The 24,833-nt window shown below is 43.8% G+C and overlaps 2 protein-coding genes and 2 non-coding genes across 4 annotated transcripts; 2 read left to right on the top strand and 2 right to left on the bottom strand.

Moving 5' to 3' along the window:
- Positions 1-302: 302 nt before the first annotated feature.
- LOC139911803 (small nucleolar RNA U3) lies at positions 303-518 on the bottom strand. The gene has a single exon (XR_011784641.2). It is a non-coding gene; the product is annotated as a small nucleolar RNA U3 (small nucleolar RNA).
- Positions 519-1,482: 964 nt separating this feature from the next.
- LOC139911797 (small nucleolar RNA U3) lies at positions 1,483-1,690 on the top strand. The gene has a single exon (XR_011784635.2). It is a non-coding gene; the product is annotated as a small nucleolar RNA U3 (small nucleolar RNA).
- Positions 1,691-2,404: 714 nt separating this feature from the next.
- vps37a (VPS37A subunit of ESCRT-I) lies at positions 2,405-10,238 on the top strand. The gene is made up of 12 exons (XM_071899409.2): positions 2,405-2,853; positions 4,475-4,549; positions 5,428-5,545; positions 6,294-6,397; positions 6,608-6,806; positions 7,949-8,019; positions 8,257-8,384; positions 8,519-8,577; positions 8,714-8,782; positions 9,001-9,144; positions 9,845-9,933; positions 10,201-10,238. The coding sequence occupies exons 1-11, from the start codon at positions 2,744-2,746 to the stop codon at positions 9,923-9,925; spliced, it is 1,158 nt and encodes a 385-aa protein (XP_071755510.1). The 5' UTR covers positions 2,405-2,743; the 3' UTR covers positions 9,926-9,933; positions 10,201-10,238.
- Positions 10,239-14,588: 4,350 nt separating this feature from the next.
- mtmr7b (myotubularin related protein 7b) lies at positions 14,589-23,923 on the bottom strand. Its single transcript, XM_071899407.2, has 14 exons — positions 23,900-23,923; positions 22,456-22,581; positions 21,895-22,057; positions 21,522-21,679; positions 19,632-19,760; positions 19,242-19,376; positions 18,862-18,994; positions 18,478-18,587; positions 18,118-18,243; positions 17,390-17,439; positions 16,460-16,660; positions 16,089-16,223; positions 15,754-15,880; positions 14,589-14,939 (listed from the first exon to the last, which is right to left on the bottom strand). The coding sequence occupies exons 1-14, from the start codon at positions 23,921-23,923 to the stop codon at positions 14,589-14,591; spliced, it is 1,968 nt and encodes a 655-aa protein (XP_071755508.2).
- Positions 23,924-24,833: the final 910 nt, after the last annotated feature.

Raw genomic sequence — 24,833 nt, 5'->3', positions numbered from 1 at the left:
TTGAATTAATGAACTAAATCATTTTCACATCCTTCCGGTCTTCAGTTTGACTACTGTATGTTTCTGATGGTGTAACAGCAGTTCAACACTCATTCATTCAAAGCATCATCCAACTATAATGTCAACTCAACTGCTGGATAGTTGAAGTACCACTTCTCTTGTTGACGCTCTTCTGATTTATCAACACTTCAGAGGTTATATGCCAGTTATTGGATTTGTGCTTCTTTAAATTTAGTCAAGCTTTTTCTTTTTTTGTTAAAGCTGGTCCTGTGTGGGATTTCTTTTACACATCATCATAAGTAACCACTCTGATCATACTTTCTTCCTCGATGCTCCACTAGGAAGCAACGAACAGTCATCAATGACAGTGAACATACGAACTGAATCATTATTCACTGTCCACTTCACTGTCTGAAGGAAATATCAGAACTCATCATGGTGGTTAGTGAGACCAAACACTTTAGAAACACATTTTTCCAGTCAGAAACTATAGAAATGATCCCTGAAAGTAAAGTCTTAACTGAACAGTGGATGAAACCTGGAAGTCATTCATGGGAAAGTCCTTCTCACTCGGGGTTTCTGCTCTTCATTAAACACCAGCGCTCTGAGGGATTTGACACAAATATCAACTATAAACCAGCTTCAGTGATACATTTAAAATATAAACTCAGTTATTTATCTTAAGTGGAGATACTGATGAGTATTGATTGAAAATACTACAAATACTATCAAATAAAACAAAGTGATATGTATTTGGACCTTTGTATGTGGATTTCCATACAGATTACATACTTTGATCAGAATATGTACCAGACAGCACTTACAATCATTCATTTTCAGCACTTTTAATAGTTTAAATATATATATATATGAACTAGGGATGGGGCGATATATTGAAATTGAATATATCACAATACAAAAATGTGCCAATATGTATTGTGGGGCAGAAAAATGACCATCACAATTTCACAAACTCTTCATACAAATTATATTATTGTCACTTTGTAATGACATTTTTAAATTGTTGGTTACAGTCTAGCAAGACAATGCCATCGCTAGAAAGATTTGTAGCTCATAAATAAACATAATTCTGCACAGTCAGACTTTGTTGTCACTGAACTTTTATTTATTACATCAAATCCTGGTTGTAATGAATCGTGAACCCCATATTGCATAAAGAATCGTATCATGAGATAAGCAGATCATCCCATCCCTAATATGAAGGGTCAAAAGTTCATTTTGGTACACACTGTTGAAAATTAACCTTTCGGCTCATCTGCCAAAGGCTGGTAAACTAAAAACATGGACTTAACAAGACTTATTTTACGAGCTAAAATAATGAATATACATTTAGCACTTTACGTTGTTTAGTTGATATTTGTCTCAACTCCATCAGATTGCTGGTGTTTAATGAAGAGCAGAAACCCCGAGTGAGAAGGACTTTCCCATGAATGACTTCCAGGTTTCATCCACTGTTCAGTTAAGACTTTACTTTCAGGGATCATTTCTATAGTTTCTGACTGGAGAAATGTGTTTCTAAAGTGTTTGGTCTCACTAACCACCATGATGAGTCACGATATTTCTTTCTGACAGTGAAGTGGACAGTGAATAATGATTCAGTTCACTGTCATTGATGACTGTTCTTTGTTTCTTAATGAAGCATTGAGGAAGGAAATATGGTCTGAGTGGTGATGTTACTGTAGAAAAACAAAACACATAAGGTAAGCAAATTATTATTTTTTTTGTTTTTTTAAGGTTCAGATCTCAGGTTGTAGTTCTATTGAATCAGTTTCAATGGCCAAGTTGATTTTGTTCACATACTCGAAGTGTATGACCCATTTCCTGATGACATGTTCATCATATATTTTTATGTCTCCACAGTTGAGTTTTCACTCATGTGACCTAATGCTGCATTAACGTCTAATGGGAAAGACAGTAAATGATCTTCATCCTTGAATTACCATTTACGTATCACCACTAAGTGCATGTGTGAAGTGTGATAAAGCTGATCAGGACCCACCAAAGTCTACAGATATCTCCAGACACGGCGTCTTGGCGGCTTCAAGTGTGTTTGAACTTGAGAACAATTAACTGTCAAGTCGTGTCAGCGTTTTTCCCCCATTAGACTTGAATGCAGCAGTATTCTTCGGTACATACCGTTCCTGAAAGTAACTTGTCAAACAACACAACGTCGTCCAAACATTCCCTTTCAACTCGACATGGCATAATTTTATTTTCTAATAATGTATTTCCAAATTATCCACGTCCGGTTAGCTCTAACTGTTGTCCTTGATTAGATTATGTTAGATTTTGTTGATGAAAAAGATAAACAGGCGCTTGACGTTTATTGGGTTTCCTGCGTGACGTAGGACGTAAATAAGTTAATCAAGCTCCTGCTGCCTGCTCCCGAGGTTGTTGTCTTCCTTTATGCTTTTCTCTTGTTTTAGTGACACCAATGACAGCGCTAAAATTGCATAAATGCTCGTGGAGATAAAACGAAATCGACATTTTATCCGACCATCCAGGATATGCCCTCTGACTTTGTAACGTAACGTTAGAAGTAAGCCGCGTTTGGATAGCAAGCGAACAAACCGAGTAGTTAGCCAGCTAGCTAACAGCGGTTAGCACCGCAAATCGCAACAGTGTGTGTTGTACATTTTCATTTTCTCTTTCATTTCGTCTTCGTTGGTATTTAGCCTTCTATCCTGTCACTAAGTTCAGTTCGTGGTTTCGCCAGGAGAGGATGAACTGGCTTTTCCCCCTGTCCAAAGGCTCCGGACCTCTCCCTCCTCTTAACAGTCTACAGCAACAAAGACAGCGGCAGATCGAGTCATTGAAAGCGGCTCACTCCAGGTAACGTTAGTTTCCTAAAACCAGACTCCACTTGGTCTGACTAGCGTATTAGCTGTGTTTTCTGTTAAACCCAGCCAATATCGCACAGCGTTCCCTTCCTGGCTGCACTTGGCCTGCTGTCAGTCGGCGTGTTGTTTGGCTACTTAGCTTGCTAACGCTAATTGCTAGCACATGTTAACCAAGTTAACGCTACACAGCTGATGTTTACGTCGCGTGGGCTAGCTGGCTAAGCCAACATAAATAGTATGTTATGACTTTGTAGTTTTGTAGATTTGCCTCAACAATGATGTAAGTTGGTTGAAACATGAAACCACTATCGTTAGCTAACGTTATGCTTTACACTCACCAACTTCGCTGTTGAGCAACTAAGGTTAGCTAACTAGACGTGATTTGCCAGGGAGCCACGTTAGCTGGCTAGCTAATCAAGTCAGTTAGTATCTATTTTTAGGGCTGACAACACAAGTTGTAGCTGGCTGACCATGTCGTGTGATCAGCCCAGTGTCTGTCACGCCAAGGCATGCGGCTTCACGAGGAGCTAGCGTTTAGTTAGCAGTGCAGATTAAAGTATTAGGCATTGTTTACTGGAAGAGCCCTGTCAAGTCAATGACGAATCGTGACCCATCTTTATTCAGCTACTGGCAGCTTGAATAGCTTGTTTTTCAGCCGTTGATGTGCTGTAGCACATCTCTGCTGTTGCCACCCAAATGTACTCATTCATAGTCAGTGTAGTCTTGTTGTAAAGTGTCGTGAGAGATGAGACTGTGTGTGACAGTATTGTGCACTTTCCATGGCAGTGTTATTAGGGCAGTTATTGCAGAAGAAGCTAAGGGTCATGTGTTATGATTCGTCCTGCTCCTGTGACAGCAGTGATGTTAAGGTCTAGGACTTGAAAGACTGGATACAGTAGGAGTAGGTGAAGCGCAAGGCCAGTTACTTCTGGCATGGGCAAAGTCTGAGTGTGGCCTCTTGTGTCAATACAACATCCAGCTCTAAACACGCCACATTAAACATTGGATCATTGGAACTGTGTAAAGCATAACACCTGAACAAATGGACATCAAACACATTTGGCATGTTCTTAAGGTTTCTTGTAAGACAGTTTGAGTTACTGTTATTATCTGCCAGTGTTTACCAACATTTTTGTATTGTCCTAATATTGGCATCGCCTCATATCTTCAAAGATTATCATAGATTGTGATAAATCTGAGGAAAAGGAATTGTCTGAAAGAAAATGTTCAAATGTAAAGAAATAAAAGCTAATTTCACTGACAGAACACAAATGAAACTTGTGTTTATATTAGCATATATACACACCAAAAAAGGCATTATGCTTACAACTGTTTCTCAGCCTTTATCTGCCAACCCAACTTGAACCTACATGCCTTTTCTCATGCCTGGAAAGCTATTCTGCTTCATGACACTTCATCAGCTGCTTGCTACCAAGTAGAGTTATTGGGTCAGATCAGAGCAGATCTCTCTTTCTAAGTTTGTCTCTCCTTCCCATTAGTCCAGCAGAAATCCATAAAGATGGATATCAAAGTGTATGATCATTTGTCTAAATGTGCTGATCCCAGAAAGGTTACAGATCATGATATTTCCACCTGTCTGTCTTTCTCTCCAGCCTCGCAGAGATCCAGAAGGATGTGGAGTACAGGATACCATTCACAGTCAACAACTCCACCATTAGTGTTAACATGTGAGTACATCCTCCCAAACATCACCACAGTATCAGAACACCACGTTCTGAGCTGCAGCACTATGTAACAACAGCAATGTGTACACACTTCTGAATCATTCTAAATAATGAAAATGAGCAGATATTAATCTGGCTGGAATTCTGACTGGGAAATGGATAGATTTTTTTTTTCCCTCGCATATCCAATAGTAGTCTGATATTTTTTCTTAAGCCTGGACAGCAAAAAACCCACAGAATCCGATCTTTTCAGATCAGATTCAAACCACATTTGTAGGTGCGTTGAAATGTGATTCCAATAGCGTCTCTGAAAATGCAACTCAGTCTGACCACTCAGATCGGATTTCAAGTTTTGACGTCACACGTTGCGACAAGAAGAGCAGAGAACAGCAAACACGGAGGAGAGCCCGCAAGAGACCGGTTCCTGGACCGAAGAGATATCACGCCTTCTCAGCAACATGGCAGATACCAGCCTCCTCCGTCACTGACGTTGTCTCGTGTGACAAATGCGTTCTGGACCACAAATGGAAAACGCTGTCATAAAAACAGTCAGAATAAGCAACGGCGAAACTTCCATATTACTAGCTTGTTGCCCCCAGAGTTGTAAGACAGAAAACCGCCTGCGTCATTACTGTGACAAGAGTGTCACATTGACAGCAAAGTGACTTTACTGTACTGTACTTGTTTTGTTATTATCACTCCGCTAAACTGTGCTCTGTCTTCTCTGACCCTTCCCTCTGCTCCCGCTCGCTCTCTTCCCCTCGCTGTTTCTCCCCGTATGTCTCTTTCTCTTCTTCCTTTCCTGCCCTCTCTCTCCTCTCTCCCCCCTCCACTTTCCGCTGTCCCATCGCTCCTCTGTCCTCCCTCCTTCTCCGCTCCAGTCTGCTGCCTCCTCAGTTCCCCCAGGAGAAGCCGGTAGTCAGCGTCTACCCTCCCGTCGGTCACCACCTAGTCGACAGCAACAATGGCACCATGGTCACTAGCCCCCTCATCACTAATGTAAGTCGCTGTCCGGTCGATCGCTTGGTTGGCTAGGCCAGTGGTTTCCAAACTGGGCTCCGGGGAATCCGGATGTGGTGGTTAGCGTTTGGTCTTTCTGTGGAGTGGCCAAGTCTCACACCCATTTAGGAATCTTCCAGGCTTTGACTCCCTCACTGTACTGTGATCTCTGTAACCTCTACATGAGCTGTGGGATCTCTCTGCTGTGTTGTCTGTAACACTGTCAGTTGGATACCAATGGGAGTTTAGATATAGGGGGAAGGAAAAGAAAATGAACTGGAAAAGAAGGCATGTTTAACCACAACAAAGCCCACTCACATAGATAGTTTAGATCAGCAAGTTTCCCAGCTCCACTTGCTCCACTCTTGATAAGTACAATTTAATTTGGAGGAATTCACCTTTCCTATCTCTTGCTACTAAAACTGTTGTAACTTTACTTGTATTCCGACAGTAATATGACATCTACGCGTTCTTCTCTGTCACATATTTGTTATTTTTGAGAAACAAATCCATGACCATTATAACCCACTCTTCTTAAACAGCTAAAATGCTAACTGCTACAAAGTGGGCTTCTTAACATTACTGACTTAAATTAGGCTGCCCACTTGGCCACCAGCAACAGCAAAAGTGATGATGCTTGTTTTTTCTTTTTTCTTAATTTGTTCCTTCTGTCTTTGTTATTTCTTTCTTTCGTTTTACCTCTTTTTCTCATCTCCTCCTTTGTATTTGTCTTGTTATGTATATGCAGTTTGGGATGCACTCGGACTTGGGTAAGGTCATTCAGAGTCTGCTGGACGAGTTCTGGAAGAGTCCTCCTGCCCTGATGTCTAGTGGCTCCACCGGCTTTCCATAGTGAGTCCACTCTCATGTCTCATATATTTGACAGAAAGGGAACATGCTGTCATGGTAATCTCCTTTTGCGCAAGATGCTACTACAGAAATGAATAGGGAAATTAGTATTTTTGTCTCAAATATTCAGTCAAATAGCAGCTCATCACTGAAAACAGAAAACCAATTCTCCAATAACTTCATCATCTTATCCCCCTCTCCCTTCTACCACAGCAACATGTACAAGGCATCGGGCATGGCCCCCTACCCCACCCAGGGTTTCCACTACGGTCAGCGCCCCGTGGGGCCCGGCCAGGCCCCGGCTCCTATGCCTCATCCAGGGGTCGATAGCACCCATGGGCCCCCTAGAGCTCCGGCCCCATACGGACTGATAACTGACCTGCCACTGCCTGTACCTACTGGAGACCCACAGGTACACTGATGATGGATACACACACGCGTGCATTATTAGAAAATCCATTCTACACACACACACACACACACACGCAGAACCATGATGTGACTTGCTGCAGCATGCAAGATTTTAAGCAGTGGAATATCCTGTCATTATGGAGCAGTGCTTTGCCCAGCTATAGTATGTGTGTCAAGTGAAGGGTTAGGTGATTAACAAATAAGCAGGGTCACAAAAATATAGAAAACATGGATAATAAAAACGAGAGACAGAACAAGTACATCACAAACTTGAAGAAACGGGACCAGAGCTTGTGTGCATATGTTTACATGTGTTCATGTGAGTGTTCAATCGTTTACTGTCATTGGGTAAACCTATACACATGCCTCCAGACAATACCCATTACCAATGCAAGAAATGCACAGTCAGTCAGTCAGTCAGGCAAGGCCAGGTAATAGACTTCTAAAAGTGCAAAAAGAGAAACATATGTTTGTATGTGTGCTAGTGTATAAGATCAGATGAAAGTGAAAGGGAAATTGGGTTGTTGCAGCAACAAAAGTAATGGGATACAGCAAAGAGAAATAGAATCTAAAATTGAATGTAGACTATGAGTGCCTGTATTTATGCCTACACATGTGAATACTAGGAAATGGGGCAGCATAATTAATCATAGATAATCGTGTATCGCAATTTTGTGTTTCTGTGATCAATAATCATGTAATTAGGTGATATTGAAGTGTTTGTTATATTTTCAATTTCCCTGAAAGTCCTGGTGTGGTATGTCAAGTACTTACATTATGCGTACTTACATTATTATTAACCTTTGAATACACAATGTGCACCATGTGATCAAAACAAATTGAGCAGGCCTAGTAGGAATACAATGGCAGAGTACTAGGGCAGGGTGAGGAGATGTAAGAGAGTAACGGTGTCTTGGTCAGACTAATGCCGTCTGAAGCTCAGACCTCTCCCAGAGTCACACCGTTAAGTTTCACAGCTTGTTTGTAACTAGTAGGTTGTTCAGTCCAAAGACGATAATGTCAATAATGTCAAAGACAACATACCCAAACATTCACCACCCCGAGGGAGTGCTTTTCTAAGAGCCGATGAATGCTGATGAATATGAGATCCGTTCTTTCCGTCTGTCCGTCTCTCTCTCACAGGCCGGACTGAACGGCCACATGTACAAGATGCCTGAGATTCCCGAGGCTTTCCCTGAGCTCTCTGAAATGAGGTGAACCCACACAGTCTAGAATGCTGTCTAGTTTTAAAATGTCTGATATTGTATTTCCTTAAGCAGATTATACTGTGATAAGGAAAACTTTTTTTAACCTATAACTGATGTTCTTTCTTCTTGATGTATCTCCCCCACTCTCTCTCTTTCACCCACTGATATGTCTGTCTGTGTGTCTGTCTGTCTGTCTGTCTGTCTGTCTGTGTGTGTGTCTGTCAACCCTCTACTGAACCCCAGTGTGTCCCAGTTGAAGGACATGTCTGAACAGGAGGACGTGTTGCTGGAGTTCTTTGTGAGCTTGCCGCAGCTGAAACAGGTCACCGGTGATAAAGAAGAGCTGGTCACCAGTATAGTGGACATGGCCAGTGAGTACACACACACACACACACACACACACCCCCTCCAGACTAAAGGCCTCGATTCACGTAAAACAGAAAAGGTTGCAACCGACCGAGTCGAGTTTTCTAACAGTTTCCACATCTCTTTTTGTCCTTTGCAGAGAAAAACCTTCAGATGGAGCCACAGCTGGAGGGAAGAAGACAGGAAATGCTGTACAAAGTCAGTTATTGCGTCCCTCCTCTCGCTCCCTCACTCTCTCTCTCTCTCTCACACACACACACACACACACCAACGCATTCATCCATGCCATTGTGTAGCAGCTTATGTTGGGTGTTGTTGTCTGTTGTGTTGACAGTACGAGCAGCTGACTCAGATGAAGTCGGCCTTTGAGACAAAGATGCAGAGACAGCATGAACTCAGTGAGGTAAGAGGCTTCTCTCTCCACACTGTGAACTGACTGATGCTGTTTTTTGAAGGCCAGTACTGATGTTTTTGGATTGAAGCCGCTGATAGACCGTATTATGTGCTTGTATTCAATATCTTTAAGATCAGACAGACAGAACAAAGATGCTCACTGACCTCTTATCCTTTCCTATCTTCTGTCATTCTCTTTCTCTCTCCCTCTCTCCTGTCGTCCGTCAGAGCTGCAGTCTGAGCGCCCTGCAGGCTCGGCTGAAGGTGGCGGCCCACCAGGCGGAGGAGGAGTCGGAGGAGACGGCCGAGAACTTCCTGGAGGGACGCACCGAGATCGACGACTTCCTGACCAGCTTCATGGAGAAGAGAACGGTGAGAGAGAGGCCGCTCCATCCGGTTTGGATCAGGGTTTCGCTGAGCTGCTCTTGGTACCCGAGCGAGACGTAGTGTGGTTCTGGTGTCAGCAGAAAAATACACTTTTTGTAGGAAAAGCACCGTCTAAACCTCATTTTGTGATATTGAAAATAGTTGTCAGGTCAGTACAAGACAACAAAGCCTAATTCTGTGATAGCCACTGCTGTGATATCCCCATCTTTTTTTTTTTTTTTACATTAATTACATCCATCTGTTGTCTGTATTCATCCGTATTTCCATCTGCTTTAGTAAAGTTGTCTCACACTGAACACGTTAACCTCTCCGCCATGATTGAAATCCACAGAATGTAAACAGATGTTGTCGCTATCGGTACGTCATCGCTGTGTTTCTGCAGTAAAGCTCTGGGCTATAAAAGAAATTTCTGAGAGTGTATGTCAGAGCAAATTAAAATGGAGACAGTTAAGAAGCGATAGCAGTACTGTTTGTCCAGGAGCTTATTGATATTTTGGTTCCAACCAAACAGGAACCAGTACCTAATCAGCATCAGTGCTCAATACCCAAACCTACATACAACTTTCAAATACTAAGCAAAAAAAATCCACAGCAGACAGTGTGCTCCACCAGAACAATTTGAAAAGTATATTATAGTATTAGAAGAAAACTGTATTGCTAATTTTGTGTGTGTGTCGTTCCACAGCTTTGCCACAGCAGACGGGCCAAAGAGGAGAAGTTACAACAGTCCATCAACACACATGGGCAGTTTCCTACCAGCCACTAGAACACAAGGTAGAAACACGCGCACACAGTCACACACACAGTCACACACACAGTCACACACACAGTCACACACACAGTCACACACACACACCGGCAGTTTCCCAGTAGCCATGACAACAACACACACGAGACTATGACAAAACGGTAATAATCTCTCCATGAAGGGAAACCGGTGGTTTTCAGCTGTTTCACAACAGGCCGCCCTCGTGCTTCCACATTACGACTTGAACTTTGAGCTGATTCTACTTCATAAGTCGATATTTCTTCCATCCTCAGGTTTGGAGTTTCCTCAGCCAGCAGCTGCCACCTAAAAAGGTTAAGACGTTAAGAGAGGCGACGAGAAGCACACTAAGTCAGCGACGAGGATTCTGATGAAGACGGTGAACGACGACGACGGCGGGCTTAAAGAGAAGCCCGTCGCAGCGCCCACGTCGGGATTAAAAAAGCCTTTTTTTGAAGAATGATCGTAGGAGAACAAGACGATCCCCCCACCCCCCCCCCCCACCCCCCGATTCCTAGCTGGCGCACTCTGCACAGACAGAAGAAAACAATCAGAATTCTGTTAACACTAGTTTTGTGATTAAACGGATTGTTTTTTGAATCGGACAAAAACTCTCTCACTGCCCCCTAAAGGTTCTGTTTACATCGGAAAAAGGTTCGTCCCAGACCTCGAGCTGAAATGTATCCGGTTTGAATCCATGTTTATCCCAGGGCGGGCGGTGTCATATCAACTGTTTCTCAAACGAATAATGTGACATCTCTGATCTGGGAAATTTGCCGATGAAGAGCGACACAAGAGCTTTAACTGAGGCGTATGATCTGTGGTTCTTGTGTTGTCTGTCAAATTTCCCACCTCACAATATGTCTTTGAACACAACCTAAACATCAGTGTTCACTTTCCACTGGTGACCACCATGATGATAATAGCAAAACGTTTTCTGGACTTGAACTTTTTTTGACGAGTATCGTGAATTTGGAATGATGTTGAGGAGTGTCGTGTTAAAGCACTGCAGAAATACTCGACGATGACGTTGGATACTGTATTTAAATAATGTTAATAATAGGCTTTATTGTAATCAAAGACTCAGACACCTTGTATTATATGTTCTTATTTAATTTGTTAGGGTAATAAAGCGTTTAGAATAAACCTCTCGTGTTTGTGATATTTACACTCAGAAGACAGAATGTGTTTTTTTTCTCTCTCTCTGTCTGCTTAAAGAACAAATCAGACCCGGTACAAACAACATTACTGTTCTTTCCCTTTAACAGTGCATTTATTGATAGATCATTTACATCAATGGATACAGAGCACACACACATACACACCACAGGCTACAGTGAAAGGTACAGGTCAGGAGGATTCAGGGGTTTGTAGCTCATTAGATTCAGTCAAGGTTGTCACCCACAGGTGTGCTGCAGCAGTACAGTGACAGGACCCATCACACACTGGGTCAATCTGATTTGCCCACTTGTATCGGTATACCTACAAGGGGGCGTCAAAAAATCCCTGTGTTTCATATTCAGTGCACTCATGAGAAATACTACTGTTGGGAAGTAGCAATTGGATGAAACTAATGCATTATTCCTAAGATCCATTGTGGGCAATAGGAATGGTAAATGATTCCCCCAAAATTGTTCCTTTAAATCCAAGGTTAGAAATGGGGCTACATGTAAAAATCTGTGCTAACACGGTTGGATGCTGGTATACACACCAACTGGCAATAGTGTTGAACATGTAATATAACTATAACATTTCAGAGTAAATGGATGTTGCGATCAGACGTGACAGACGCTCATACATCAATATAGACATCTTTCTGATTACAATGTCTCAGGTTTAGCCTAAAACCCTTTAGCACTAAGATCAGTGGGTGATGTGTTCAAGTTTAACTAGAGGCAGGGAGAAACTGAAGCATCATTTTCTCTCTTAAGTGTTGCCTGGAATAAGGAGCATGCCTGCTATCATTTGTGCAGTTTCATATCAAACTGTTAAACTGTCCTTATCCAGTATGGATGAGTTGATCTTTGTGCTAAGAAGTCTTTCGAGAAACCAGGCTCAGATTCCTCATGTTCTATGTATTTTCACAGGACAAACCCAACCCACTAGCTCAACAGTTTTTGGCCCAGACTTGAGGTGTTTATCATGTTTAACACATTCAAAAGAATGGGGTCAAACTTGACAGCGAGGATATTTTACACAAATATTGCAAAATATGCTTGCTGGCAAGTGTGACCCCATTCTTCTGTGGAGACGCTGAGCAAGGATCGCACAACTTACTGGTCTAAGCACAATCTCAGTATGTTTAGCCTGCCATGATCAGAATTTGGTCACAAAAAGTTAAAAATCAGGTTCCTTTTCATAGCTGTGGTCAGCTCTTAGACGCCATACCACCAAACACTGTACATGCTTGTTCAAATGCTGAAAGCATCTCGACAGAAACTGATCCCTCCACATGAGACTGAAGCGAACTGAAGCGTTCAGATGCCGATGTTGTACTCGATTCATCTCACTGGGAATGTGAATGTTACGGATCACCTGAAAGGACACAGCCTATATACTTAAAATCTGAATGCACACAACAGTCAAATGTACAGTCTATATAATGAGGTCTGAAAAACGTCACTGGGCTTGGTTATATGGTTGGTCTGAAGATAAAAACTTATTTCACCAGTGTAGATAACTCAGTACATCAGGTCCTTTTACAATGTCACACAGTACACTGAAACATAAAACCTAAATGGCTTCAGAAATCATATATTGCACACAAAAAGAATATTTTAGCCTTTGTTGTAAACATGAATATATTTGTTCACATTAATTCCTGTAACTAGACGACGACCAAAACTGCAGACTGGTTGGTTTCAGCAGACTCCTGTAAAGATTTTCCTTTGCCTGCCACATAATCGGGAGTCCTAATATATTTGTGTCACTGAAGGATCAGCAACATTTGGATTTGAACTTCAGTTTGACCTCAACTTTGCAAAATGAAATCATGTCTAATTTCAAGTCAGTTAACCTACTGTACAATCTGTAACTCCTGAAGCCTAAATATGATAATAATAAGCACCTTTGCCGCAGGATGATTTCTTTTGTTTAAAAAACGTCCCTCATTGGTAGTTTTCTTTTAGACAGCAGTATGGCTTTGGAAAGGACCAGGACAAGTTACAAGGGAGGAAAACGTTTTAAGACTAGAAAGTAATGTGAGATCTAGGCTTCATCTAAGTTCAGGTCAGGGAGGGAACTGAGGGATTTTGAGCACTATCCTAGCAAAGACTATTAGCCTGTGACCTCTAAACTTGCCTGCCCCAGTCTGTGGGCCCGTAGGCTTCCCAGTGTTTAGACTACATAAAACATCTTACATTTTCCCCTGCAGCAGCAGCAGCAGCAGCTCTCTGGTCAGATTTCTGTCCTCCTGTTTAGTGATTTAAGGTTTGGATGTGATTCTCAGACTCAATGGAAACCTCATGAACCAGCTTTCCACTACAGGACAAAACAACATTTCTTGACTTCTGCTGGACCATAGTGTCAAATCAGTGGCCAGTGCTTTTAATTCCATGTTATGAGCATGTTGATTAGGTCCAAGGCTGTGGAAAAGCAGCGAGCGAGTCTCACATCCTAGAGGATAAACCTAGAGGTACGGTATGTTATCAACATCTCCTTTAAAGGGAAAACAGGTTGGTTCTGCTGCTTCCAGTGTGTCTGAACTTATGGAATCTGAAATATAGTGGATTCAAGACAACTGGGAGCTGTAACAGTTCCAGTTGTCTTGAATCCACTGATGACTATAAAGGAAGACCTGGGAGGAAAAACTAGGAGTGGACATCGTCATCGCCGTTCAGACCTCCTGTTCTGAGTATTGGCCTATAGCTGGGCTTCCGTCTGAGTAGTTTTGTGCAAAACGTGATGGATCAAATTGGAAAGACTGAATGGAAATATCAAAATGCGATAAAATCTTAGCTTCGTTTTATGTTCAGGAAGCCTGCTGAACGCATTTTATTTTTTGCGACATTTAAAAAATGTGCTTGGTTCACGTGGACAGCGACATGTTTTACCCACTAAAACTGAAAAAACAGTTTCATCAGATTGATGAAAATCCTCATTGCGCCCGTGCTGTACGCCATTTCTGTCTGGTTCCATGTGACATTTGTCCACCTCTTGTTTTTCCTCCATAGGACTCACTGAGTAGTCACTGACAGTGCGCTCCTTAAACAGACCACAAACTAACTGAACTCAGCTTAAAAAAAACAAAAAAAACATTCACATATAAAATGTAGTCCAATTGGGCCTTGTGCAACAAAAACTCCAAATAAAAAGAAACAAAACAAAATAAAAACACAGGATGTGTCCTGCTGGAAAAGCCAGTCAGCTTTCTCACTTAATATACTAGAACTCCCTTTAGACTGAAAAGGACAGGAGATGAGAGACAAAGTTCTTCTACTATGAAGCGTATGTACGAGGAATCTTCTGGAAAACAAGTGTTAAAATCCACCGGCCGTTCCATTATGAAATAAACCAGTCAGTCCGTTTAAATACCCGTCTTTAATGCTTCAGATAGTGTGCTTCCGCTTCCCGTCAGCCTGGATATTCCATGTTTTCCCACTAAATGAAAGTCTACTTTTGGGAATCTTTTGTCCTCTTCCCCGGATCCTTCCATTCAGGGGCGTCAGGGCCCCATTTCCGGTCGGGCGGCGGCGAAGGCGGCCTCGTCCGAGTCCTTGCCGTCGTCCCCGCCGCTGGACGAGCGGCTGCTGAGGTCGGCCACGCCCGACTCCAGGTCGCTGCAGGTGGAGAGGTCGTCCGGGTCGCGGCCCTTCACCTGGACGGCCGGTCCCAAAGGCAGGGTGAGGGCGGGGTCCTTCGGCGGTCCGGAGGCGGGGGCGGGGCCGGCGGTCGGGGGCGCGTGAGTCGTGGGCGGGTCCGGCCCGCGGTGCCTCTGCCGCAGTTGGCTAGCCCTCCGCCTCGGAACCTGGATCTTCTCCCACGTGATTGGCTTCCCGGTCAGGGCTGCTATCCTCTGCAGGCAGGAAAAGCGGGAAGTTTACTTCCTCTAAACTAACTGACCGGTCATTCATTTAGAGCTTTATCAGCAATGTTACCAAACTTTCTCAATATGTGTTTTGCATGGGAGTAGGAGGCGGGGATTGTGGATGATTGACAGAATTAACACAGATTATCACCGTCGGCAACGCTCCAGTTGGACACCAACTCTTTGAGACAGAAAGCAGTAAACATTTATGTTGACTATTTAGTCCTCAATTTGATGTAGGCTGCCAAATTAGCAGTGTTGGGGAAACTCTTCACAGTGGAAGAGGTTGAATGACAGCAAAGCTCCCCTCAAGAGAAATATAGTTTTGTGAAAACTACTTTGTAAAAAAATCTACATCTACATTTGCAATGGCTTAAGAATTCACCTCCAAGCTACTGGGAAATGTAGTTATAAAAGCAACTCATTTCACTGAATAAAAAAAGGTTTTCACTGCCTTGCTCTACTTAGAAAGCCTACCATTTTTTCTATATTGTGAGAGTTCAAATCACAACACAGGCGGGTTTTCCTGTGTTTTGTTTATGTTACCACTCTATAACGAGGTGTATATAAAGAAAGAAGAACCAAAATCCATCTGCTTTCATTAATCAACCAGTTTCAATGCTAAAGGCCACTGCAGGAGTCCCCATCACAAAGAGTCCTATTGGAACGCTGGAAGCTGAAATTGGGGTTGTTGTGTTGGAAGGAGGGTGGTGGTGGTGGGGGGGGGGGTGTCTGTGTGTTGTATGCCTTGTCTGGAGCCCGGGTGGTGGTGGTGGTGGTGGGCGGTTCCTCCTGGCGGTACCTCCTGGTGATTGGTCAGCTCCTCCTCCAGCTGCTGGGACTCCTCCCTCACGGCGGACAGGAAGTCGGCGGGCGACTGGCGGGGTGGCGCCGCCTTCTCCACGTGGTGATAGAGACCCTTCCACATCCTGGACGACGAGGGGGAGAGAGGGGAGGGCCGAGGAGGAAAAGACGGAGGATTTAGTCAAAGACATTCAAGACATTCAAACTCTTCCGGACTTTACAAGGACTCCCTCCTGGATACCCTGCAGGAGACTTCTCTCTTTTATGTATGCGTGCATGTGTGTGTGTGTGTATGTGCTGTGTCTGCGGTGTGTGTCTGGTGCAGTAACTGACTTGAAGCAGTAGGGGGAGGTGTTGGGTCTCAGGACGCCCTGGCTCTGGCTCTGCTCAGCCTTGTACAGGGGGTTGGTGTACTCGGCTCTGTCCTTCCACAGCTGGCTCCACACCGAGTGGCTCCGCTCGCGAAGCCTGCCGTCAACAACAACACACACACCGTAAAATAAAATGACAGTCTCCAGGCCTATGTATGTATTCTAGGTATATAGGTTGTTACGGGCCATATGAAACACGAGGAACCCACACTGGAAGATATGTACATATTTTTGAATGGTTTCAGTTACTACTTTTATAAATGATTAATATAAATGATTGATATGAATGAGTCTCTTTGGATAATCCGGTGTGTGTGTGTGCGCCTGCCCTACCTCATGTCCCTGCGCTCCTTCTGGCAGTTGCCCAGGAAGGTGCCGTACTGGCAGGAGTAGGCGTGCGCGTGCACGGCGATGAGGAAGCGCTCGTTGAACTCGAAGGCGCAGGGGAACTGCTCCGACAGCTGCCACACGCACTCCAGGAACTGGTCGATGACCGGGGACACCTCTTTGGGGTCGCCGTCCAGGTGGGCGTACCTGCAGGGCAGAGGGGGAAACTGTTGGCTCACGCTCTTGTTTATTGTCTATCTCACACACACACACACACACACACACACACACTCCAGAAAGTGGTCAGCCACTTCAAGAGAAAAGAGGCAGAATCCCCCTAAAAAGCAGAAAATGCACCATTAAACCCAGTTAATCCCCCTAGATACTTTCCCATTCACCTTTAGTATCTTTCTCAATTGATTCCGCTCCTGACTTTATACCTGATATATACCTTTATACCTCACATGTCACCCTGACCCCCATCTACCTCAAACATTACAAGGTTACAAGGAGTCTGTGTTCTCTGCACTGGGAGAGTTTTCACAACATTTATTGGACTTTTTGAGAGAAGGGTTTGGAAGGACTTAAAATACTGTTTTGATCCAAATTTGTTGACCTCATTTTCCAAATTAACTTCAAAACCTATTTTTCTGTCTGCTTCTCTTTCTGTCTAATACATCGTCTTTCTCTCTCTGTCTTACACACACACACACTTTCTATATTACAGTTTCTCTATACATTTCCACTGCAATCAAAACACTAAACTGCTACTTTTTTTGACATTTAAAAGTGTCAAATTAAAAGTGGACAAAATCAAAGATAACTGCATTAAAGCGAGTCTATGCAAATATGTTACAAAATAAGATAGCACACTAGGTTAATACAATGATGTGCACACGCTATTTAAGTAGAAATCAGGCTTTCCTAGTTGCTGACCTGTGGGAGAACTTGTGTCCGAAGGAAACCCAATCTCTCTCTATGAGCACCTAGAGGACAGGTGGAGGAGAAGAAGAAGACGAAGAAGAAGACGAAGAAGAAGAAGGACAGAAGAGGAAGGGAGGGGAGGAGAAAGCGAAGGGGGAGAAGAAGAAGAAGAGGATAAAGTCAGAGATCTGAGTTGTACCACTCATTAAATATAGTCATTGGTGTGTGTGCTAGAATGAGGAATCTCTTAACATCATCTGTCAATGGAGATCCAACTGTGTGTGCATGTGTGTATTTTATCTTTATGAGTACTGATAAGTCTGCAAAAGCATATTCCACCCAAAAATATCTATATTTAACAAGTCATATATTCAAGGTATCGAGTCTTAAAATTGCTTGTTTCCAATGCAAATCAACTTGTTTTAAGAGTTTCCTTTAATCATGTGTCATTTTTTTGATACTGGTGAAGTGATCTGCTTTATTCAAACCTTGTTTCAAGATATTGACACAACTGCCTGAAACCACATTGGAAACCAGTGCAATTATCTCTCCATGGTCAGACTGTAATACTTAATATGAGACTAAATGATTTGTTAAGATGGACATTTTTTGTACAATTTAGAGATGTTAAGAAATCGGCAATATTTCTGCAATATTTGGTTCAGGGTTCAGGGTGTGTGTGTGTGTGTGTGTGTGTGTGTGAGAGAGAGAGAGAGAGAGCGAGAGAGTTGGCCTGTTACCATAAGTCCTCTGATTGTTCTGTAGTGTGGGTCGAGCAGCACGCTGGCGACAGAGCAGGCCTGGGCCGTCCTGTCCCACCCGTCTGAACAATGCACCAACACACTGACTCCCTCGTCCGCCACCGCCTGGAGGGAGACAACACACGTAACTGACAGCAGTTATCTTTAAAGATGACACACGTGGCATTTTTAAACATCAGTAACTCATTGTCAAATTAATTGTGACGCCTGTTTGGTTTCTTGTACTTCCGTTTGCGTCTCTGATCACCTCTAGAGCTGGTAAGGATCAGATCTTGGTTGCATTTACACCTAGATTTTATGTGTGTGTGTGTGTGTGTGTGTGTGTGTGTGTGTCCACACCCTGGCTATGAAGACCCCGGCGTCCAGAACGGCTTTGATGTGTTTGAGCCAACCCGAGTTCTCCAGACCCCACAGGAAGTCAGTCATGGACGGAGACCGCAGCTCGCCCACTGCACGTGAGAGAGAGAGAGGGGAGAGTTCACACACACACACACACACACACACACACACACAGCTGAGTAGAAGAAGATAATATCAGAGGAAGTCTGTATTTTTGCTCCGTGTGGTAACATGGATATTTCTCCTTCTTCATTTCACTCTCCCCCCGTCTCCTTCTACAACTTTCACTTCCCTCTCTCCTCTCCACTGTTCCTCATTTACTCAACGCACACACACACACACACACACACACACACACACACACACACACTCTCCTGTTCGTACCATCAATGATTTTCTGCTGGCTGCTCCTCATCACGTGAATGTTTTCAATGCCGATGAACTGCAGCTTGATGTTGGTGTAATGGTCCTCGTTCTCATAGCCTTTACCTGCTGCTCGGTTAGCCATGGCATTCAGCTGGACACACACACACACACACACACACACACACACACACACACACACACACACAAGAACAAAAAACACAAATAGGCAAACACAGAAGACAGAAGAAAATATGATAGTATTGTAGTTCAAATGCAGTCATTTACTGAGGCAACAGTTCAATGTGTAGGCTATGTTTGCATACTCCTGATTGTGTGTGTGTGTGTGTGTGCGTGTGTGTGTGTGTGTGTGTGTGTGTGTGTGTGTGTGTGTGTGTTACCTTAGGCCTGGTATCCACCACATAGATATAGTCACTACCAGGGTTGGACTTCATCACAGCCTGCAGCATCATCTCATCCTCCTGACAGCGGCCACTGAACCCTGACAGTGGCTGACTGCACCGGCACACTGTTGCCTGCATGACAATAACTCATCATCAGCATCATCATCATCATCATCATCATCATCATCATCATCATCATCATCATCATCACCACCACCACAAGACAGAGTTTTTGAGTAAAATACAGATTGCCATGCACGTCCCTCCCTCTCATAATATTCCTATCCTTTAAAATTGTCAGTAAACACCTTGTCTCTCTTGTTACCCGTCCCCCAGTATCCTGTGTGTGTGTGTGTGTGCGTGTGTGTGTGTGTGTGTGCCACTGACCAGTGTGTCCTGGTGGAAGTAGGACAGAGCGGGGAAGCGTCCTCGACTCCTGAACCTGGAGCTGCCCACGATGACGGCGGGCGTGGCCGACTTTGGGACGAACAGCTCCGACGGGTACGTGTCACACACCTGGCAGAGGAGAGAGAGAGAGGGTTTAATATTAAGACTTTGTCCCACATAGGAAGACTTTGTTGTTATTGATTTAGTATTGAACTGTGTAACTGTCTACACTGTATGTGGGGAGATAACTGGTGAGAGTGAAATGTATGATTACAATATTATATATATCATTATTATGCATCCTCTTATTGGGATCATCTCTAGTGAATTAAACTACATTGACATTAAACTATTCCTCATTTTCCTTGGGACCCCTGGAACCCCCTCAAGGACCCCTGGGGGTCCCGGACCCCAGGTTCAAAACCACTGATCTAACCAGTAGGCCACCCTGCTGCTTAAAAAAGGTCCACCCTATACTATTACTACTGTCACTCGTACCATTGTATAGTCCTCTTAGTAATACAATTCATTATAATACTGTGGCGTTGTATTCTAATGCAAAGTCATTTAAATATTTTTCCATGATCCATTGAGCTGTGTGACTGGAACAAAGTGAATAGTAAAAAGATTCTAAAACAGGCAATTACACAACTGAAACTGAAAAATATTCAGTCATTCTATTTCCAACTTACAATATAATCTCTTCATAAGGCTGACTATGGGAGATGATTTGGAGTTGGTTTTGCAATATCATATGATATTTTATTATTGTCCACACATGGTAGAAAAACTGTCTTTGCCTTCAATTAGTCCCATCTGAAATATCTAGTATTTAAAAACTGAATAGGCACTTTATATGCAGAGCATCAGTATCATGAAGGCTGTGCAAAATCTGCAGATATAGAGCAAGCTGTAGGCCTGCATGGTTGAGCTGAAACCCAGTTCTACGGCTCTATGGCCTCGCCTTGGGAGAGCTGAAGCATGCTACACATGTTGGAGGAGCTAGTCGCTGATAAGCAGTCCGTGAGGCTGGAGGGACGCGTGTACTATCTTATCTATGACCGTGTAAATGTCCTGAGCACAAGACAAACTCACTACACTCAGCAATAAAGAATGGGTGGACAGCTGGAGTGTCTTTAGTAGAGGTAGAGCAGTAGTAAAAGTTGACTCCCAACCTGCCTCCTGTGTTGGGCAAGAGTTAACCACCACATTGCAACAATACAAGGCAGTAATTGCAGTCATGACCTTAATGCAGATCAGACCAAAGCCATACTGCAATGTGAATCAATGATATCACATGCCAGATTTTCTCTAAATATGTTAATTAATAGGGACAATGACTGTTGGTGCTACACACTACAGCTGCTCTCTATCAGCACATTTTGTAGTTTCCCCTCTTACTTTGAAAAGGTCAAAACGTCAAGTTACAAAGATTTAACAGCAAATCAAGCTTGCAAACTCCAAAATGACTCCATGTGACAGAATGAGTCAAAGCACTAGGGGCTGCTTTAACTTCACAAACAATCTTTTTTCGACAAAGGTTATTCGAGAATGATATATTACTGAGAAAATCCTACAAGTAGCACTTTAAAAGTCACTTCAAAGCCCACCTTAATCAGGACTACAGTCACTCTCTTATCTTCCGCCATGAATTGAAACCTCATCTCTTCAAAAAAACACTTCAAGTCCCCCCTCTAACCTATCTTCTTCTTCTTCTTCTTGCACCTGATCTTGTTCCTGTCTTGCTGAAAAAGATACTTTTTCTACGTGGCTTATAAGGTTGGCGATCCAGGAAATGAAGCTTCATCTACTGTTGCTCTGGTTGGATGTTACTCTGGATACGAGTGTCTGCCTACGCTCTAAAAGGTAAATGTGGAGAGTCAGACTGACCCTGTATTCGCTGTTGGCTGCGGTGGTGACCCAGAGGTTGTTGGGAACGCCCATCCGCGTGTAGTCGGCCGCGAGGTCTATGAAGCTCCACGACTCCGCCCTCTCCTCTTTGTTCACATTGGGATTGAAGGACAGGCAGTACAGCTCGCTGTACTTCTCTGGGATGGAGAGAATGAGGAGAGGAGAGGAGAGGAGAGGAGAGGAGAGAAGAGAATTGACCCAATGAAGACATTTCACACACATTTACACACACTCACACACACAGACACATACACACCTGCTCCTGACAGCCTGGCCAAGGAGGTGCGTACACCCATACAATCACTCAAACACACTTACACACACACACACACACACACACACACACACACACCTGGTCGTGACAGCCTGCCCAGGGAGGCGTGGACGTCCATACAGTCTCTCTCCTGCGGGACGAGGAGCTGGATGACCCGGAAGTCCTTACAGCGCAGGATCAGCTGACTTCCCGCGGGGGTGGTGGGCGGCCTCTCCACACTGCTCACCATGCTGTGTAACACCTGGCACACACACACACACACCTGCGTTATTACACACTCAGGACATTCTAGTACGACCTAACCTTAACTGTCATTAAATCCCAAATCCCTCTAAAAAGAAAATGAAAGAAGAAGGGGAAGAAGAAGAAGAAGAGGATGCTTTCTCAGCCAATTTACACGAGCTAATTGGAATCCGTCTTCTCCGCTCCTGCTAATCCAGACGCACTCGTCGCCTGTTAGGTGAAATCCGACACCTCTGAATGCCTTTATTATCTAGTCAGATCCAGAGGGAGGAGGCGGGCTCCTGCCTCCCTCCCAGGGGGGATTTGACGGGGGAAGGGAGGCATCTTCCGGCCCTCTGTCTCGGAAACTCTTAAATACACACACACTCCTAAGGATAACGTGCCATCTCAGCTTACCCAGGTCTCCTTGCGGGTCTCGGGGTTGTTCTCCACGAAGATGGTGTGTGTGGCGGAGAGGTAGAGAGTCCCGACGCTGGCCTTCCTCTGGCCTGACGAGCGGTCCAGAAGACGCACGTTTTCCACCTATCGGAGGCACACACACACACACATACACACACAGTGACAGGTAGTTAGGCAAGCCGATAAGCATGCGTTTAATAACACAGTATCTCTGCCGTGATGATGTTCAGTGGGTTCAAATTAAAGTGTGTCTGAGAATCAAGGTCATTCAGTAACTAATTGTTTTGCATGGAGCCAATGTGTGTGTGTGTGTGTGTGTGTGTGTGTCTGTGTGTGTGTGTGTAACATCAAACCTCTTGTCTAGTGTAGGCATCTGGTTATGTATGTAGATGTGTGTAGATGCATGTTACATGTAATGCATGTATCATAAATCTCACAGACAGTATGTAGGCTTATGCATGCTCTGCCCTATTAACTAATTTGTGGCCTATTATAATATACACCATTAGACCATGATGATGTGGTAAAAGGGGGACCTGTCTGCCTTTGCCACAATGGTAGACAGGAGGAAAATGGTGGTTACCATCACAATGCACCGTCATGGTTGGGCAGATAGGGAGGGGGGCAGGTAATTTGGGGCAGATGGGGTCGTTTCATATGCCCTGCGTGATATTACTAATAGAACGTCTGTAACAGCAGGGGCACAAGTGCATCATAACAGCCAGATGCACCAGTTGTGGTTACACCTACGTGGTTTCACAATGTAACGGCCCTGCGTCCATTATCGGACACAATTTTGTTAGCTCTGGCGAGATTTCAGCTTTTCCAAAAAATAACTTGGTCAATTTAGTAAGTATACCCGCATACAAAACATTACTTAGCGATGCCAAAATACTTGTAAAACCGCGTATCTAATGTTCGTTTATGCAACCTACGTATATTTTTCGCGTGATGCACGATTGCCGACGCAGCGCTCTCCAAATCGAACCCCTAGGTCCATTATCGGACAGGGTAATGCTTTACGCCTGGTATTGTTTTGGTCTTTTCACAACATCTCTTCCTTAACTATTCGTTAATCAAACGATGCCCCGGGCTACAGCAGCGACACTGATGCAAGGCTTAAGGAGCCGGGAAAACAGAAGGAACTGTCCAGCGCTAGCGAGATCAAATGGACGTCTACCTGCTAGCTGTCCGATAATAGACAGCGCGAGGGACGGCTCACATTAATGCCTATTAATCAGCTCTGTAACATCGGGGACAGGGTGAGAGGAGGAGAGATGGATGGAGGAAGGTAGATGGACAGATAGAGAGAGGGAGGGCGGGAGAACCTAGTGTACCGTGTGAAGGACAGAGGGATGAGAGGATGAATGGGCACCGCTGGGTTAAAAACAAAGGACGATAGAAAGAATCAAGTCACAGGGCTGAAATGCCGAACCGTTACCTTGGGCGTCCGGATGTGCTCCATCACTGACAACCAAAATGGTGGAGATGGAGAAATACTAGCCCGACGTGTTTTGTGTTTTTATCGTCAACGGTTATAATCCCTGTTTCGTCAGCACGTCAACAAGCCAGCTGTATTTTCCGCCGTTATTCCATGGCTGTCCTGGGATATATTCCATGGTGTCTCTCCTCCTCCCTCTGTCTTTGGCTTGTTCAGTTAAACTGGTAGAGAAGGGAGTTTATTGCCGTTGCCCTCGTTAACGGTAACCGAGCTCTCTGTCCCTCTCTCCCTCTCTCTCCGGTAGATGTAGAGACGTTGACAACAGCTGCGTCTAACTAGACTAGTGTCAAGCTAGCGACAATAAAAAGAAGGACTTCCGGTTGTAACCTTCAAAATAAAACCACTATCGACCAACGCGACGTTTCAACGTTTTTTGAGTAAAACAGTTTGCCTACCGAGGTTATGTCTGTGGATTTTTCATGAGTACACCAAGCACCTGTCATCCTGGGCACGAAACTCATCTCTCAATTTAACTTATTCCATAGCCATAGCTTTTTCATATTTTTTTAATGATTAATTCATTATCTCGTGTCTTGTCCTTTTGAACTGCAGCCTGAGATGGAATTGCTCCAAGGAAGTTAATAAAGTTGCATTGTATCATATCGAAAATGACATCTCATAAAAAACATTTTGAATTTACTACATGTTCTTCCTTATACAAATTATTCATTTTTTGGGGCATGGTTGCAACATACATTCGCCTATAAGGGTTTTATTTTTAAAGTTATTACCGGAAGTTTAATTATTTATTCTGGCAAACTTGATACTGGTGCTGCTCGCATTGTCCAAGGATTACCCGAAACTGCGCCTGCGCAAATTCCACCTTCTTCCGCCCCTTTTGAACTACAAGATAGTCAATGTTGCTTTTTCATTG

Source organism: Centroberyx gerrardi, chromosome 3 (genome assembly GCF_048128805.1).
Source record: "Centroberyx gerrardi isolate f3 chromosome 3, fCenGer3.hap1.cur.20231027, whole genome shotgun sequence".
Taxonomy (NCBI): domain Eukaryota; kingdom Metazoa; phylum Chordata; class Actinopteri; order Beryciformes; family Berycidae; genus Centroberyx; species Centroberyx gerrardi.
The sequence above is the reverse complement of the archived record's forward strand: the minus strand, read 5'-3'. Positions and strand labels throughout refer to the sequence as shown.

Coding starts and splice junctions, on each gene's coding strand:
- vps37a (XM_071899409.2), top strand. CDS start 2,744: ATGAACTGGCTTTTCCCCCTGTCCAAAGGCTCCGGACCTCTCCCTCCT. Junction 8,385..8,518: donor CAGTATAGTGGACATGGCCA/GTGAGTACACAC, acceptor TGTCCTTTGCAG/AGAAAAACCTTCAGATGGAG. Junction 9,145..9,844: donor GCTTCATGGAGAAGAGAACG/GTGAGAGAGAGG, acceptor GTCGTTCCACAG/CTTTGCCACAGCAGACGGGC.
- mtmr7b (XM_071899407.2), bottom strand. CDS start 23,923: ATGGAGCACATCCGGACGCCCAAG. Junction 22,058..22,455: donor AGACCCGCAAGGAGACCTGG/GTAAGCTGAGAT, acceptor TGTGTGTGCCAG/GTGTTACACAGCATGGTGAG. Junction 17,440..18,117: donor GAACAATCAGAGGACTTATG/GTAACAGGCCAA, acceptor CCTGTCCTCTAG/GTGCTCATAGAGAGAGATTG.